Here is a 15,419-nt window from a genome sequence, read left to right as displayed (position 1 = left end):
TTTTGTTTATAAAGATAGCAAAATCTAGAACTTGGTCACAGTTCAAGTAGCTATAACTAGATACGTTATATATTAATATGTATATTTCGATCCAAATATTTTCACATGGGATTTCAAAAGTTTATGGGATAAAATTGCATGTTATACTTACTTTGAGTTTGCACAATGAATCTAAGAACAATTTTAACTTCGTGGAAATTCAAGAGAAATGAACGCTTCACAGTTTGCGCCGCAAAAGAGACAAACATCGTGTTTATTAAAGCTAGAAACGGCACGATGTGCAGCTACGCCACACAGTATTGCTGTAACAGAGAGAATGGACCCTGTATCTCTTTACTGACATCTCATTCTCAACAGTTTGCAGGATAATGCTACTGGGCTTATACGAAGGCCCATATCACAAAACAAGCCCAAAAGTCTCTTTGATACAAATTCACATTGCCGTTAAGGTTTAGTCAGAAGAACTTTGTGTAGTAACCCATTGGTAGTAACTAGGCTTCTGTCATATGTTTAATGGCCGGCCCACTTCCCAGACTATCTACCATTTAAATGTATGTGTGTCAAAATATCATGGAAAATCTCATGTGAAGTGTGCTTAAAGTTGTTAGTCTTCTAGCGCACCATGATGATCTTCAGGTACAATCCGTATTCAGCTCTCAGTTTTAGCAGCTGCGAGACAGAACCATGTGAGCTCTTCTTCTGCATGTCCCACTCTTGCAAAGCCCATTTTTCTGAAGATAATTTCATCACTATCACTTCTCAGCTTCTTTAAATCCTATTCACAATGATCACTTAACATGAAACATTTTTGAAGTCGTTAGATTTATAAGCCGTTTGTATATTACTCAACCCTGTCTCTCTCTTTATTATTGTTTAAAAAGTGGTTTCAGAGAAAGGAAAATGAATGCAAGTAAATTACATTTATTTTTATTCTGACGCTGCCTGAATACTGAACTATTTTCCTTCCAACATTACAATCCAGGGGAACTTTCACAACATGCTATTTAACAAGTAATTTTTATTTGTTGACCAACCCAGTAATCCTATAATTCTATGAATAATTGTCACATTTCATAACAGCCTAGCTTACATTTAAACCAAAATAAAAAAAATCTAAGTAACTAACATAATCAAGGTCAACGCATAATGGCGTGTTAACTCCCTTCTAACAATCTAAGACAAATGATTTAACAGAAAATGATCCAAATATTCTCTCTTTTTCTTCTCCCTCTGATCTCAGTCTTAATCCAAATCCAATGCCTCACCGTTCAGTCACAACCGGTGCCGTTAAAACAAATATGCTCAAACGTCACAGGCAACTTCACCGTTAACGCCCCTTACGCCGTCAACCTCGACCGTCTCATCTCTTCTCTATCATCTCTTCGGCATAACGACAACGGATTCTACAACATCTCACTCGGAGACTCAGATGGAAAAGTCAACTCAATCTTACACTGTAGAGGCGACGTCAAACCTGAAGATTGCACCAACTGTCTCGCAATGGCTGGAAAAAGACTTGTCACATTGTGTCCGGTTCAGAAAGAGGCGGTTATTTGGTACGACAAATGTACGGTTAGGTACTCGAACCGGACGCTTTTCAAAATACTTGAGATTTATCCTCAAACAAGCATCTCCGGGACAAGAAACTTCACAGGAGATCGCGACGGTTGGGAGAAATCATTAAGGGGTTTACTCGAAGGGCTTAAAGACAGAGTATCCGTGATTGGTCGGAGAAGGAAGAACTTTGTGGTCGGAGAAACGAGCGGGCCGTCGTTTCAGACATTGTACGGGATGGTCCAGTGCACGGCGGATATATCGGAACAAGATTGCACGTATTGTTTATCTCAGGGTATCGCAAAGATTCCGAGCTGTTGTGATATGAAAATGGGTAGTTATGTGTTGTCTCCTAGCTGTATGGTGGCTTATGCTCCATGGAGATTCTATGATCCAGTGGACACCACTAATGAGCCAAGCTCAGTGCCTGCTACGCCGCCAACTGGGACTCAACGGAATGAGACGACAAGTGTTGAACAAGGCATGTCACTTGCTATGAATTTTGAACTCTAGGATTTAAAATCAGACTGTTGAGCATGTTTTGTAGTAAATGAGGAGATATGAGTTTGTTACAGTAAGCCAAATTTTGATCATTTTAGCTAATTAACCGTTCTTTTTCTTTTTTTTTTCCTTTGTTCAGGGGATAAAAACAGAGGTGTACCTCCTAAAGCTTTGATCTTTGCTGCTGTTTCAGCTGCTGTTTTTGTCTTATTTATCGCATTCTTAGTCGTTTACCTAAGATCGAGGAAGAAGAAATTAAAGAGGAGGACAACTAGCGAAGAGCGAAACCTTGAAGGTAAAGCTAAGAATAGGGGATAGTACTTTTGTGCTCTGTTTACTCTGTTTTATATTTTGTTATTTACTCTGTTCTGACTTGTTTCCTCTGTTTCTTTCAAATTTACTCTGAATGTTTTGCTTCTATCTAACCTGGATTTTTTTTTCCCTGACATCACATACATATGAAGAAGACATTAGCACAGATTCAATGAGATTTGATTTCACTATGTTACAAGAAGCCACAAGTCATTTTTCAGTGGAAAACAAACTTGGAGAAGGAGGATTTGGAGCAGTTTATAAGGTGTCTTAAGGAGAAGAAGAAACTATTATCATATACATTTTAGTAAATCTAGCTATCATTTTTATTATTATTTTTTTTTAAATGTGTTATAATGATCATTAGGGTGTGCTTTCGGATGGACAAGAAATAGCGGTGAAAAGGTTGTCGGAAAATGCACAACAAGGAGAAATCGAATTTAAGAACGAGTTCTTATTGGTGGCAAAGCTTCAACATCGTAACCTCGTCAAGCTCTTAGGCTACTCAATAGATGGAAGTGAAAGGCTTCTCGTCTACGAGTACCTCCCACACACCAGTCTCGACAAGTTCATCTTCGGTACCAAATTTATTCACTATCACCAAGTTCTTGGATGCCACTCTACTGTTATTCTTGTTCTTTCTCACGTGTTTGAGTATGTTTACAGATCCTATCCATGGTAAGGAACTGGATTGGGAAGTTAGATACAAAATTATTGGAGGTGTAGCTAGGGGGCTTCTTTATCTTCATCAAGACTCTCGTCTCCGGATCATTCACCGTGATCTTAAAGCTAGTAACATACTGCTAGACGAGGAAATGACCCCGAAAATTGCAGATTTCGGACTGGCAAGGCTATTTGATATCGACCACACTACTCAACGCTACACGAATAGGGTCGTAGGGACTTTGTAAGTATCATAAAAAGCATTTCAACACATTAAATTCGATTCTGATTTAAGTCATTTGGTTTTAAACAGTGGATATATGGCTCCGGAGTATGTAATGCACGGACAGTTCTCGTTTAAAACAGATGTTTACAGTTTCGGTGTTTTGGTTCTTGAGATCATCAGTGGTAAGAAAAACAGCTGTTTCAGCGATGAGGACAGCATGGAAGGCCTCCTTACCTTCGTAAGTATTTTTTTTATTATATTGGAAAAAAAAAACAAAAGAACTATGATCACATATTGTTTCATTAACAACCTTGGATTACTAATAATTTTGGTTTAGGCATGGAAAAATTGGAAGGAAGGTATTGCCTTGAATCTTGTGGACAAGGTTTTGATGACAATGTCAAGTCATTCATCGAACATGATCCTGAGATGCATAAACATTGGTCTTCTTTGTGTCCAAGATAAAGTTTCAGAGAGGCCAAGCATGGCTTCAGTTCTTCTGATGTTAGATGGACATACTCTTGCTCTTTCAGAACCTTCAAGGCCTACCTTTTTCACACACAGTACAATGGTTTCAGATAGTTCTTCTTCTGTAGGACATAACGCAAAAACTTCAAATTATAATTCCAACACTGAGTTGTATCCTCGGTGAGTTTGTCTGAATAACTGAAATTAATATTTGATTAGATTTGAGTCAACTCACTTTTTAAGTGAGGAAAAAGAGTGTTACACTGTCTCTGTTTCACTTTCAAGGAGAGATGTCATCTCATCTCTTGAAGAAAACTAATATCTGAAAGAAATGTACAAAATCATTGTGAAAATGTTATGTGCACTGGTACAAGAGTAATGGGTAAAGAAAGGATAATGCTTCTAGAAGACGAGGTGAGGTGCAAGTGGAGCTTATCTACACACTAAGGATCAATGACGTGGAGGATCACAGTGCACGTGAGAGGTTAACGGATTAGCAAGTGGGAGTGACGGAGCCGTCTTTGCCTTTTCTATTTAAGTCGTTTGTTGCTTTGAGAATAAGACCATCGAGGGATTAGATCAAAAGAGTGAAAGGGGGAGAGGAGAGACTCCATTAATAATTCTCTCAAGGTTCTTGAGTACTTGTAAACAGTCTATCATCAATATAATCGTTATCCAGCTTTGTATTTGCTTTGATCTCTGTTTGGGAATACATTTCACTTAACAGAAAAGGTTATTTGAGTGAGTCTTGATCAGTTGAGGAGAGAAGCAAGATTGATAAAGGTTTCTTCACTGCAAGGAATAGTGAGGCCGCCCATTGGATGATCAAATCCAAATTCTTCCTCTGCCCTTCTTAGGAGATCTTGAAATGAAGGTTGGTTCAAGTACGAGATGGGAACTACAAATCTCTTCATCTTTCTTTCTCCTACGTAAACCGCTAAGTAGCCTTTTGGAACTTCAAGATAGCTAGAGGAGGAGGAAGATGAAAACAGTTTTGCTTGACGTAGAATCTGCTTTGATGATTGTAGCATGCGAGGAACCCTGATCGCCATGGATTGTCTTTGTTTCTTTGTATTGAAAGTCTTAATGCTTTACTGCAGAACGTGAGAACTTGTTGAGTTTAGAGGACCCAGTGATGAGTATATATATAGATAAGAGCATTATGAGAAGATAACCTTTTATTGGATTAGAGAAGTTTCAACTCATAGATTAACACCAACAAGCACATGGCTTTGCCGGACCACTGCATCATACCTAAGGGACCGCTGGTGATCAGATTCATGATTTCTGATGTGAAGACACAAATCAACATGACCACTTGTTAGTTAGATAGACATTATAACTAGTCAAATTTTCAATTCCTGCCACATAAATTTTTTGAAGACATTTTGTGATTTTGGTTTGTAAATAATATAACAGTGTCATGTGGTCCTGTCTTTTTGATATCATTACGAAGAAGCTAAGACTTGATCAGTGATAGAGACTTATGGTTCTTTAGGTACACAACTTCCAGTCCCTACATAATCTATAGAGAGATTTGGCATGTGGCATCCTTGAGACAAATACGCCCCAATGAAAGTCATCATGTAGGACATAATTAGACGCTAACTTCTCAGACACCAGTTATTGATTTATTCTTGGTTTAGTATCTTGAACCCAAAACCATGAGCTTTTTAATGAGAAAACTCTCTTAAAATAAAGAAAAATACTTAATTTCTGATTATTTCTTTTGTATATTCGTTTATATAATAAGTGACAGATAATCCTTATGATACACAAACTTTAAAAAAAATCTAAAAAAAATTCTCAAAGCACTTTGCAAAATCAAGAAACACTTTTAGCTTCAAACTCGTTAAGCTTCAAGAAAACATAACTCACAAAATGGCTTTTCTGAGAAGTTTCTTGGGTGGTAAGCAATCAATGCGGAGTAAATCGTCTTCGATACCAAGAGGATTCATGGCGGTTTATGTTGGAGAGAATGATGACACGAAGAAGAGATATGTTGTCTTGTCCCAGTTTCATATTTGAACCAGCCTTTGTTTCAAAAACTGCTGAGTAAATCAGAAGAAGAGTTTGGGTATGATCATCCTATGCAAATGTGCCTTGTGCACGTGGCAAGAGCCGGCACTGGCTTAACCATACTGTGTTTTTTTTGAATGAAAGCTTAACCATACTGTGCCATGAATCTTTATTCTTCATCGACACACCTCAGATTCGATGAACTTCAAAAAATGGCGTTGGGTGTAATCATAGTCTTTTGTAGTACAAGGTTCCCATTACTCAAATAAGTAGTAGAGAAAATTCAGATTTGATTTGATTTTTTTTTTTTACTTTTTTTCATAAAAAATAAACAATTAATAATACACACTCGTGATTATATAGGCCCAGACGTATTTTAAATAGAAGCCCAAGCCCATAAATTCAACGCCTCTATCCCTGACATGCGCTCCTTAATTCTGATGCTTCTTTTTCGCCCTTTTTGTTAGTACTTAACACTTGGTTGTTGACAAAAAGAAATATATCACTCTTGGTTTTCCTTCCGACAACGACAGTTAGTTTTTTTTTGCTAAATGACAGCGACAGTTAGTTGTGTCACTAGAGACGTGTAAATGGGGTAACCTGTCGATTAGTTCGGTTCTGCTAGCAGGTCAAATGGGTTACGATGGGCGGGTGCATACCTTCTTAAGTATAGATTAATGTATTCTAGTCCTTATTTGATTTATATTATTGAACTTTTACGTCTTATTAATCCTATTGTTAACATACCTTTAACGTTATTTTAACTTGTATATAGCGAATATCATATTGTTAACCATGTTATTCTTTTCTTATAATGATGTCACTCAACTCTACGTTTAATAAATTTTCATTAATATGATATTTACTTTTTACCCCCCCCTCCAAAAAAAAAACCCTGCATTTAAGGTTAAAAAGGACAAGTTTGTTTTTAACCTTGCTAGTTGTGAATCTATTTTTAATGTCATTCAAACCATAAAAATTCAACTCACATAAATTGACTTGTAAAAAAAATTAGACATTTTCTTACATCCATTGGATTTTATACATTTTTCCATGTGAAACTGTTAACGTCCAGTTTGTCGTGTAATTATTTGTCCTCTAAATAGTAAAAAGATTCAAATGTTGCAAATGGGGGGGCCTGGACTTGAAGGAAAAATTAAGCCTCATTAAAAAAGATATACAAGTATGAATCCTCACATGCCGAATTAAGTTGGAATACGACCTCAAAACCCTACCTCAACTCCCATTTAGTAGACAAATGAATCGATGGCTAATGAAAGCTTAGTCATATCTTTTGCCATCTCGATCGTTTTCTCTAGGTGCCACTCTGTCTTTCTTTTTCCCTGATGGTAACCCTTTTGAAATTCAACTGTTGATCATCGTACAAGAAAATTAAGCCAATATGATCTCATCATAATTTCTTATCTCTCCAGGGTCCAAGTTTGCTGCAGCCCATGTGATGAAAAGACCCTACATTTCACTTCAGATCTTGCCACCTTTGTTTTTCTTGACTTAGAAACATAGCTCATGGTTTCTCTTTCACGTGAAAATAGAAATTAGATTCAGTCACTTCCTAAACAAAAACGTACATCGAACTTTCCTTCTTATTACTTGATTTGACATAATTTTGAATAAATATGCACTAAAAGTGTGTTTAAACAGAGCTGTATATTCAGTTTTTTAGAGTTCATTTATTTATATTATGCAGACGATAATGAAATTTTCGATTTGAGAAAAGTAGAAATAAAAAGTGTTTTTGAACAAGCTATAACACCCGGGACATTGGAAAGAAAAGAAACAGAGTTGTACAAACAGGACAGCTTTTAAAGGGTTCTCGATTTCTGGCCGCAAAAGTAGAAAATGGAGATTCAGGAATTTCCTAAAGTGAGCAGACAGATTTAGTTCTAAGTAAAATCAGTAATAAAGAGAAAGGTGCATGGCTCTGTAAAAACGGAAAGTTGTACAAAAGAGGACAGTTTTAGGGAAGGAGGAGGAGCCAAGAGTAACATGGGGGCTTTCATGTGCTTGGTCGAGACGAAAGACGTGTCCTTTTCATTCCGTAAGGCGAAATTGTCCCTTCAAAGATTCGTAAATTTTCTCTCCAATCCTCTTCTCTTTCTTTCTCACTCAAATTTTTTCCCCAACAAATCACGTTCGGAGAACATGCTAGCCTCTCTCCCTGACAACGACCCCGGTCTCTCTCCTCTCTCCATTTCTGTGGTTGATAAGAGGCAAAACCATTATTCTGTTTCACTTGTTGCTTGATGTGATACATTTCGGATGCAACTCCCAATAATCATCTCCAAATCAAATACTAACCTTTGTAGTGTTGCAGAGTTACGTATGACTCAAGTAATTAGCGTTGCTTAAAATACTATTATGCTAGGTACTACTACTAATGTATTAAATGACCATGAACATAAAAAAAAGCATTAGGTAAATGACTGAATTTTGTTTAGTTGCAAGTACCATAAAAGTACGTACAATTTGTTCTAAACAGCATACTTTTAATTATCAAATATCACAAATACGTGAAATAACATGTTCATATAGAGAAATAGTACCCAAAATAAGTGCTTCGCTTTTTACCAATAAAAAAAGTTTGTCATTCACTTTATTATCTTATTATTCATATATAACTAATCTGCATTATGGCCGACCCCATGAATTACGAAGAGTAACGTCAAAAGTTAACAAAGATGGGAAGCTCAAGATCGTGAGAATTTTTTTAACAAAAAAAAATGAACGATCGTGAGACTTAACATGTTCTTTGTCCCTAACCTTTTACGACCAAGAACAAAGGTCTAATAAATGCCCATTGTCTATAAGCATATAAGTATATATCGAACATGGTCAATAAGTATTGTAAGCCAATACGGTCACTGGCAGACAAGAGTCAAGGCGTATTCATTTTTTGTAATTTTCTGTATGCATTTGTTACAATGTGTTCTCTTAAATAGATATTTTGTAACCAAATGGCTGTAATTAATCAAATAGTTTTGTAATTTCTATTAATACAATTATATTTATTTCTACTTGTTATATTTTTGGTTGTTTTTGGAGTTCATCACATGACAGTTGTGAATCTAGCAATTTGTCTACCATTAGGTCCTATATATTAAAACCTATTGCAAACAAATATGGTACTTTCAAATCGCGTGATTAGCCTACATATTTTAGGTTAAAAAGATCAGGAGACATTAAATTTTTGTTTCTAGTAGATCTGTATTATAGTCCGGTGATATAGTAATGTTGGTGTACAAATCAACTTAAGAGTTTACATTGTTGCTGCTAGTTTGTGATAGTCAGAAACTCAGAATACACACGACCGTTGAAGATTACCAACAAAAGTTATCATATGTAAACTAGAGGAGATTAATTAAGTAAACATTTAACCAAACAGACTAAGGAGTACATACAACTTGTACTTATAGTACATATTCACATACCTCTTCGTACGTAGTTACGAAATATAGTTACCACATTGATATTTTTCTTGTTTATGATAATAACTAATGAAAGAGAGGGAGAGGAGGGACCATGGTGTCTTGGGGAGGACCAACAATGAAATTTAATCGCAATGGGTTTGGATCCCACACTGTCACATGCGTCTCTGTATCACTCTTCCTGCTTTTTTTCTCCTCCTTAAAAATAAAACTCTATATCCAAAACTATATTATGTATAACGTTACAATATTACTAGTTATTCATAATATGCATGTGAAAATATTGGAATACTTTTACTAATATTTAAAAACAAATAAATTTCCTCATACTTCTTAGAGAAATCTGCTCTAAATTCACATTTTTTTGTGATTTCCATTTTTCTATACTTCATATATATATATATATATTTTTTGAACAAAAAAATGATACTTCATATACATATGATAATTCACTCAAAATAAGTGAATTTATCCAGTTGAGGCACGAACGATTAGCTGTTTTGCTGAAATTTTCATTCGAAATGTATAATTATTTTGGAAGAGTCTTAGAAGACGGCACTAACCAAAATTTTAGATTATTGATAATCATTTGATCATATATTAATATAAAATCTGTATGAGATAATCAAAAAGAAACTAAAATAACTATTGCTTAGCATCCTATCCTCATCCTCGTCCTCCATAAATAACCCCCTTTCGCCACCTCTTTCTCACTAAACAACTCTCCTTTCTCCTTCAAACTCTCTCCTCACTCCCCGACTCTCATAAAAAAACTAAACACTAAAAGTAAAATAATGGCGGCAAAGAGATCTTCGAAGCTAACACAAACAGCGATGCTAAAGCAAATCATAAAGAGATGCTCGAGCTTAGGCAAGAAACAATGCTACGACGAGGAAGGTCTCCCTCTTGACGTACCAAAGGGACATTTTCCGGTTTACGTAGGGGAAAATCGTACGAGGTACATCGTACCAATCACCTTCTTGTCTCATCCCGAATTTCTGATCCTACTTCAACAAGCAGAGGAAGAGTTCGGTTTCCACCACATGGGAGGACTCACTATCCCTTGTGAAGAAGTCGTTTTTCTCTCCCTAACATCCATGATCCGATGAGATTGGAGAGAGTTTACATTATGATGAGGACTAAGATTTTTTTCTTTTTTTTTTTTGCCTTTGGATAAAGATTTGCTATCCAAATGTTTTATTTTTCTGGACTAAAAACCTGTAAGATCCACATGTAGAAGATCATTCTCTACACGGATCATGTAAATATGGGGGGTTTTAGTTCGTTAGGTCGCCCTAAATGGGGTTCGTATTCGATAGAATATTGATGTTTTTTATGAAGTGGTGGCTTGTTTTTTTTGTTTCATCTAAAAAATTCAGAGAATGTATCTTTTAATAAAAATTGCTATCTCATTTATTATGAAATTAAGCAAACAACACAAAAGGGGACAAATCGATATGAAATAGTGGTATTCATCTATCATTTATTATTTATGTATGTTAATATAAATCTGATTTGATTTCTCGAATCGTTTTATATGCTTATATTTGTTGAAAAGTGGTGATTTGCGCTTCTAGATGATGACTGCAAGTTGAATATTGACCAACATTTTTTTGGGTTCGAATCTTATGAACGTTCGAGTTCTTAATTTGAAACTAATTAGAATTGTTTGATCTTTGTATGAGCCTTCTCTTTTAGGTTTTGTTCACGGTCACGGGTATGAGTAAGTTTGTATTCGAGTAATGTATAAATAAAATTTCCATCCGATTCTCTTCTCTATATAGAGAATCATACTTATTAAAAACATCTGAACATTATACAAATATATTACAATATATTATCCACGAGAAACAACAAATAAATCGATCCCACCCGTAACACTAAAGAGTGTCATAGACAACTCAATACGCAAAGCTTAAATGCATGCATTACAATGCTGTAATGCATACTAAATTTTTTTTAAAAAAACACTCTAAGCAATTGTTTTTTCCCTTTCTAAATTAGGTTTATATTGCGACTTTGTGTTTTGACTATAAAAGTATAGTACTACGCACACAGATTATGAGTGGATTACTTCTTTAGGCGAAGCACAAGCATGTTTGTCTCTAGTAATTATAAGTTGGGGTCCTATATATATGATATTAATATATGTGCATTTTAGGTTAACAAATTGAATGCACTTCTCTCTTTTCGTTTTTCTCTACGAGCCACAAATCGTATATGATAGCAACTACTCTTCCTGACGCACATACCTTTTTGGTTTTTTCGCCTACATACAACTGTTGTTTTGCTCTTATCTCTCAATAATATATCTTTGGGTTCATACCAATTTTCATCTGAAAGTTATATATATATATTAAAATAGAACATTATGCTATATTTTTTGGAGAAAAGATCCACATCTAAAGTTTGGATGAGATATAAATAATATATAAAGGATTTAAATAAGTTCATGATCATTAATTTTAAATTAAAAGTCTATAATAAATCCCAATTTAACATAGTATCCAAATCCTATCCTATTAATCCGGTCTAGAAAAGTGGTTATAAACACTATTATCTCCAGAGAATGTGTTAGAGAAAAAATTTCACATTCAAAAGTTTGATGAAACATAAGTAATTTATACAAGATTTGAATCAATCCGCTTACTTATGTTAGAAACTATGATGGTCAAATTTAATAGTATTTTAAAACGATTTGTGTGCTGGGGGAAAACGTGAAGCCTTCCGGAACCTTTCCAAGCAGCAATTCCGGTATCCGCACCTTGACCTGCTCATTCATATACATTCCAAACTAAGAAGGCCGAATGAAGTAGAAGAAAGCTATACGCACCCAGTTGTGAATCGATTCAGTCAAACACGGGAGTGGGCCGAATCTTGTAATGGGCCTCACATCTCAGCTTATTTTTTTTGGCTTGGGTCAGAAAGTTTGCCAACTGAGCCAGCAACTTGTATATAACCGAATTCGGTTATAATGGTCCAAATGGTTGTTGTGTCATCTTCATCTTCAACCTACGATTTACAGAGGGGAGAGAGTGACTGAGTGAGTGAGTTGCAAGAGAATGAGAGTCGACACTTAGCTCATAGTGTTCACACTGTCAAGGATCGGAAGTGATTTCTCGTTTTAGACCTTGTAACTTGTATCTAAACTTGATTGATTTGATACTCTTACACATTTGAGTGTATTTTGAGTAAAAGAAAAGTTATAGTGAGCTTGAGAGATACCAATCCCTACCCTGTGAGTAGTTACATTGGTGAACACGTTACATTGGTGAACACAGGGTGGCCAATTCTCTTGTGTTTTTTTGCGATTTGATTCATCATCAACCAGCATTTCTCTTTTTTTGTATTTAACGTCTACCACTACCAGACACATGCAAAGATATAGGAGACCAAACAACATAGAGACAAAAATCAAAACTCAATAAAACGCAACTACAAAACAACAAACAGAGAATCTCTCTGTCTGATGCTCAGTCTCCATTACAACCATATTTTATCTATCATAAATTGAATTTTTTTTTTCTAAGATAATGATGCTGTAAAATTATAACTTCTTGGACTTAATGATATATATGTAAATTCAACAGACTCTGCACATAAAATAGATAGATATATGATGTTTAACTGATTGATATGCAACTTAGAAAGAAAAAAAAAAAACTAAAGACTCCAATTCTTTGATTCAGCCAGCCCCACCTCCCAGATCTATTCATTCGATTCAGGTTTTGTCGACAGGGTTCCATTCTGCAGAGACTGAGACTGAGGCTGCTGCTGTCTTAACTGGCTGATGTTGAGTTGCTGGAACATCTCTGCGTTGAGTGATTGCATCTTTGATCTGTCAGCTTCGTTACTGTGGCTGCTCTCACCAATTGCCAGTTTCAGTCGCTGGACTTCCCCATTCAATGCTTCGTTCAGAGCTGCCACGGAAAAGAAAAACAATCATTGATCTCACACATAGATTGGAGATTTTTCAAACATAATGTGATCTAGTTAGTAGTTGTTCTTACTAAGCTTCAAGAATAAAGAAACTGACATATGATGAGTAAGATCCATTGATATAAAATTCAAGAGAAATGCATTATTACCATCGCGAAGTCTTGCTTGCTGCTCCATTGATTGAAGACGAAACTTGAGCTCATTGTTCTGGTTTGTCAGCCCCATCATATCTCTCTGTATCAACTAAGATGGTTAAAAAACAAACTAATCTAGGCGCTGGGTGTTATAACAAAATGTAGACTAAAAGGCACCTGCAAAAGGGTGAGCTGAGCAGACAAAGTAGTAGCCTCGGTCTGAAGAGTCTGCACCTTGTGTTCCAATTCCACTATGTACCGCATCTTCCTCTCCTTTGACCGCGCTGCACTCTGACGGTTCGCCAAGATTCTGACCCAAAAAAGAAGAGAGAGAATCAAAATTGAGGAAACCCCGAGGGTCACAAAATTAAAAAAAAAAAAAAAACCTTTTGACACGCTTAGGGTCAGAGATGGCCATGTCAGCAAGTTTATCATTGGCCATGATCTTCTTCATCTCAGCTGCAGTGAACTCGCCGTTGTTAAACTCGATGCTAAATGCTGGAGCAGCGTCAACCGAATTGGTGGGGGAAACTTTCCTAGTGGTCCCAGGAGAAGGAGGCGGCTTGAGGGAGTCATCAGGAAAAGAGAGCTTGTCGATGAAACAACTGTCGACAGAAACACTCCTGTAATGTCTGGAGGAAGGAGCAATGTCTCCTCCACCGGCTCTTCTCTTCAAGTTATTGTTGTTATGATCGCCATTGACACTGCTGGTTTCTCCCTCAGTGTCACTATTAGTCTTGGTGCCGCTCGCTCTGCTGCTCTCCATATCATCCCGAGAAAGATTCTCGGAGGAGTTGAGGGCATCAATGTTGTCGAGATTCATGTAGGCAGAGAAGAGATCATCCATGTCTTCCTTCTTGACGAAAGGGTTGGAAGTTAAGCCGGTGGGGATATCGCTGTTGGAGCGCCGGTGAGATTTTCTGGGAGGTAGACTGTCGGCTCTAGAAGAAGAGGTGAAGGGAGGCAACAAGGAAGAAGGGTTGGTGTTAAGTCGATCGTCGAGGAAGGGAGAAGGGCTCAAGGGAGGCAATGAATCCAAGGAGAAGAAAGAGCAAGGCTGTGACATTGACCGTGAGTGACTAGTAGTAGTAGTAGCTCCAGGGTTGAGAATCTGGATCTGAGAGTAGGGAGATGTCGGGGGAACCCCCACTCGTTTGGAAATGCCACTCTCACTGGAGAATTGAGATGCTGATGAGCGGATGAGATTATTCGGGTTTAATTCCAGCTGCTGATGCTTCTGTTTGGGAATTGAAGAATGGTGTCTGTGGATCATATCAGTGTCTGTATCTCCCATTTCAATTCTTCTTCTTCAAGATCCGAACGGCTAATGCAGTCAAATTTCACCACTCCGAATACCCTAAAACAAGATCAAGCTAGCTTTTTAAAAAGCTATCATCACCAAACAACAAGATTTATGAATCGTCAAAATGAGAGAGCTTTGAAAGAGCGAAATGCAAGTGGGTTTACCTCAACTTCAACGCACTTAGCTTGAGATTCAATCAATCAATCAATGGCGCAAATGGCGAGTACCTCGAATTAAAGACTTCTCTTTTCTTCTCTCTCTCTCTCTCTAGAAAATTGGGAAATCACAGGAGGGCCTATTTCTTTTTTCTCTCCCTCCGCGATTTTCTCTCCCTTTAATTTTCTCGATAAGATGGTTAAAAAAAAACGAAAAAGACAACGACTTTTTGGACACGAGAGAGAGAGCGAGCAAGAAGTGATGAGACTAAAAAGACGACACGGATGTCCTGAGTGAGTAAAAATTTATATTTATATTTATAAACAAACACCCTACACGACGCGTGAATTTACCACACCCTCAATATTTTCTATTTAATGCTCTTCTATCCATCCATTCTTCTTTTTTATTTTTGTTACCCATTTATGTCAACTGTATTATTTTCTTCTCACCATAATCAGTATCGAATATCTCCATTACTAAACTGTAATAAATGTAAAGATAATATATCTTATGATGAATATTTTTTCATTATTTGAATATGGATTGTATTCCGATTTCCGACCATCTTTGACATCTTTTGCTACGACGAAAGATTCTGTCCTCGTTATGTCATGTGTATGCCCGCATCATGTAAAAGCCATTCTTTCTATTTCCTTACTTTTTTTCCTGCCTCTTTACATGTATAGTATTTAAAA

The 15,419-nt window shown here is 36.5% G+C and overlaps 4 protein-coding genes across 5 annotated transcripts; 2 read left to right on the top strand and 2 right to left on the bottom strand.

Annotated features, from left to right (window-relative positions):
• The first annotated feature begins 511 nt into the window (after positions 1-511).
• LOC106349483 (cysteine-rich receptor-like protein kinase 26) lies at positions 512-4,910 on the top strand. Its single transcript, XM_048734860.1, has 8 exons — positions 512-2,035; positions 2,195-2,350; positions 2,523-2,632; positions 2,735-2,945; positions 3,034-3,274; positions 3,344-3,494; positions 3,594-4,078; positions 4,457-4,910. Exons 1-7 carry the CDS (start codon positions 1,198-1,200, stop codon positions 3,906-3,908), a joined length of 2,022 nt encoding a protein of 673 aa, XP_048590817.1. The 5' UTR covers positions 512-1,197; the 3' UTR covers positions 3,909-4,078; positions 4,457-4,910.
• LOC106349482 (auxin-induced protein X15-like) lies at positions 3,468-4,776 on the bottom strand. The gene is made up of 2 exons (XM_048734859.1): positions 3,960-4,776; positions 3,468-3,846 (listed from the first exon to the last, which is right to left on the bottom strand). The coding sequence occupies exon 1, from the start codon at positions 4,774-4,776 to the stop codon at positions 4,477-4,479; it is 300 nt and encodes a 99-aa protein (XP_048590816.1). The 3' UTR covers positions 3,468-3,846; positions 3,960-4,476.
• A 4,979-nt stretch (positions 4,911-9,889) lies between the features above and the next one.
• On the top strand, positions 9,890-10,605 carry LOC106352468 (auxin-responsive protein SAUR50-like). The gene has a single exon (XM_013792091.3). It carries the CDS (start codon positions 9,984-9,986, stop codon positions 10,296-10,298), a length of 315 nt encoding a protein of 104 aa, XP_013647545.1. The 5' UTR covers positions 9,890-9,983; the 3' UTR covers positions 10,299-10,605.
• Positions 10,606-12,591: 1,986 nt separating this feature from the next.
• LOC106349484 (bZIP transcription factor 29) lies at positions 12,592-14,986 on the bottom strand. 2 transcript variants are annotated; one of them, XM_013789455.3, is made up of 5 exons: positions 14,730-14,986; positions 13,649-14,619; positions 13,440-13,572; positions 13,278-13,362; positions 12,592-13,109 (listed from the first exon to the last, which is right to left on the bottom strand). In XM_013789455.3, the coding sequence occupies exons 2-5, from the start codon at positions 14,554-14,556 to the stop codon at positions 12,898-12,900; spliced, it is 1,338 nt and encodes a 445-aa protein (XP_013644909.1). In that variant the 5' UTR covers positions 14,557-14,619; positions 14,730-14,986; the 3' UTR covers positions 12,592-12,897. The 2 variants fall into 2 exon arrangements, with proteins under 2 accessions (XP_013644909.1, XP_013644910.1); XM_013789456.3 differs by having other exon boundaries at positions 13,649-14,651; positions 14,730-14,971.
• Between the last annotated feature and the right edge of the window lie 433 nt (positions 14,987-15,419).

The sequence above is a fragment of the Brassica napus genome, chromosome A6, assembly GCF_020379485.1.
Source record: "Brassica napus cultivar Da-Ae chromosome A6, Da-Ae, whole genome shotgun sequence".
NCBI lineage: Eukaryota > Viridiplantae > Streptophyta > Magnoliopsida > Brassicales > Brassicaceae > Brassica > Brassica napus.
Note: the sequence above shows the minus strand (reverse complement) of the source record. Positions and strands in the feature narration are given on the sequence as shown.

Excerpts from the sequence above, each read along its gene's own strand:
- LOC106349483 (XM_048734860.1), top strand. The coding sequence starts at position 1,198 with ATGATCCAAATATTCTCTCTTTTTCTTCTCCCTCTGATCTCAGTCTTA. Across the intron at positions 2,633-2,734 it reads GATTTGGAGCAGTTTATAAG|GGTGTGCTTTCGGATGGACA; the intron begins GTGTCTTAAGGA and ends AATGATCATTAG. Across the intron at positions 3,275-3,343 it reads AATAGGGTCGTAGGGACTTT|TGGATATATGGCTCCGGAGT; the intron begins GTAAGTATCATA and ends GGTTTTAAACAG.
- LOC106349484 (XM_013789455.3), bottom strand. The coding sequence starts at position 14,556 with ATGGGAGATACAGACACTGATATGATCCACAGACACCATTCTTCAATT. Across the intron at positions 13,573-13,648 it reads GACCCTAAGCGTGTCAAAAG|AATCTTGGCGAACCGTCAGA; the intron begins GTTTTTTTTTTT and ends TTTTTGGGTCAG. Across the intron at positions 13,363-13,439 it reads CTCAGCTCACCCTTTTGCAG|AGAGATATGATGGGGCTGAC; the intron begins GTGCCTTTTAGT and ends TAGTTGATACAG.
- LOC106352468 (XM_013792091.3), top strand. The coding sequence starts at position 9,984 with ATGGCGGCAAAGAGATCTTCGAAGCTAACACAAACAGCGATGCTAAAG.
- LOC106349482 (XM_048734859.1), bottom strand. The coding sequence starts at position 4,776 with ATGGCGATCAGGGTTCCTCGCATGCTACAATCATCAAAGCAGATTCTA.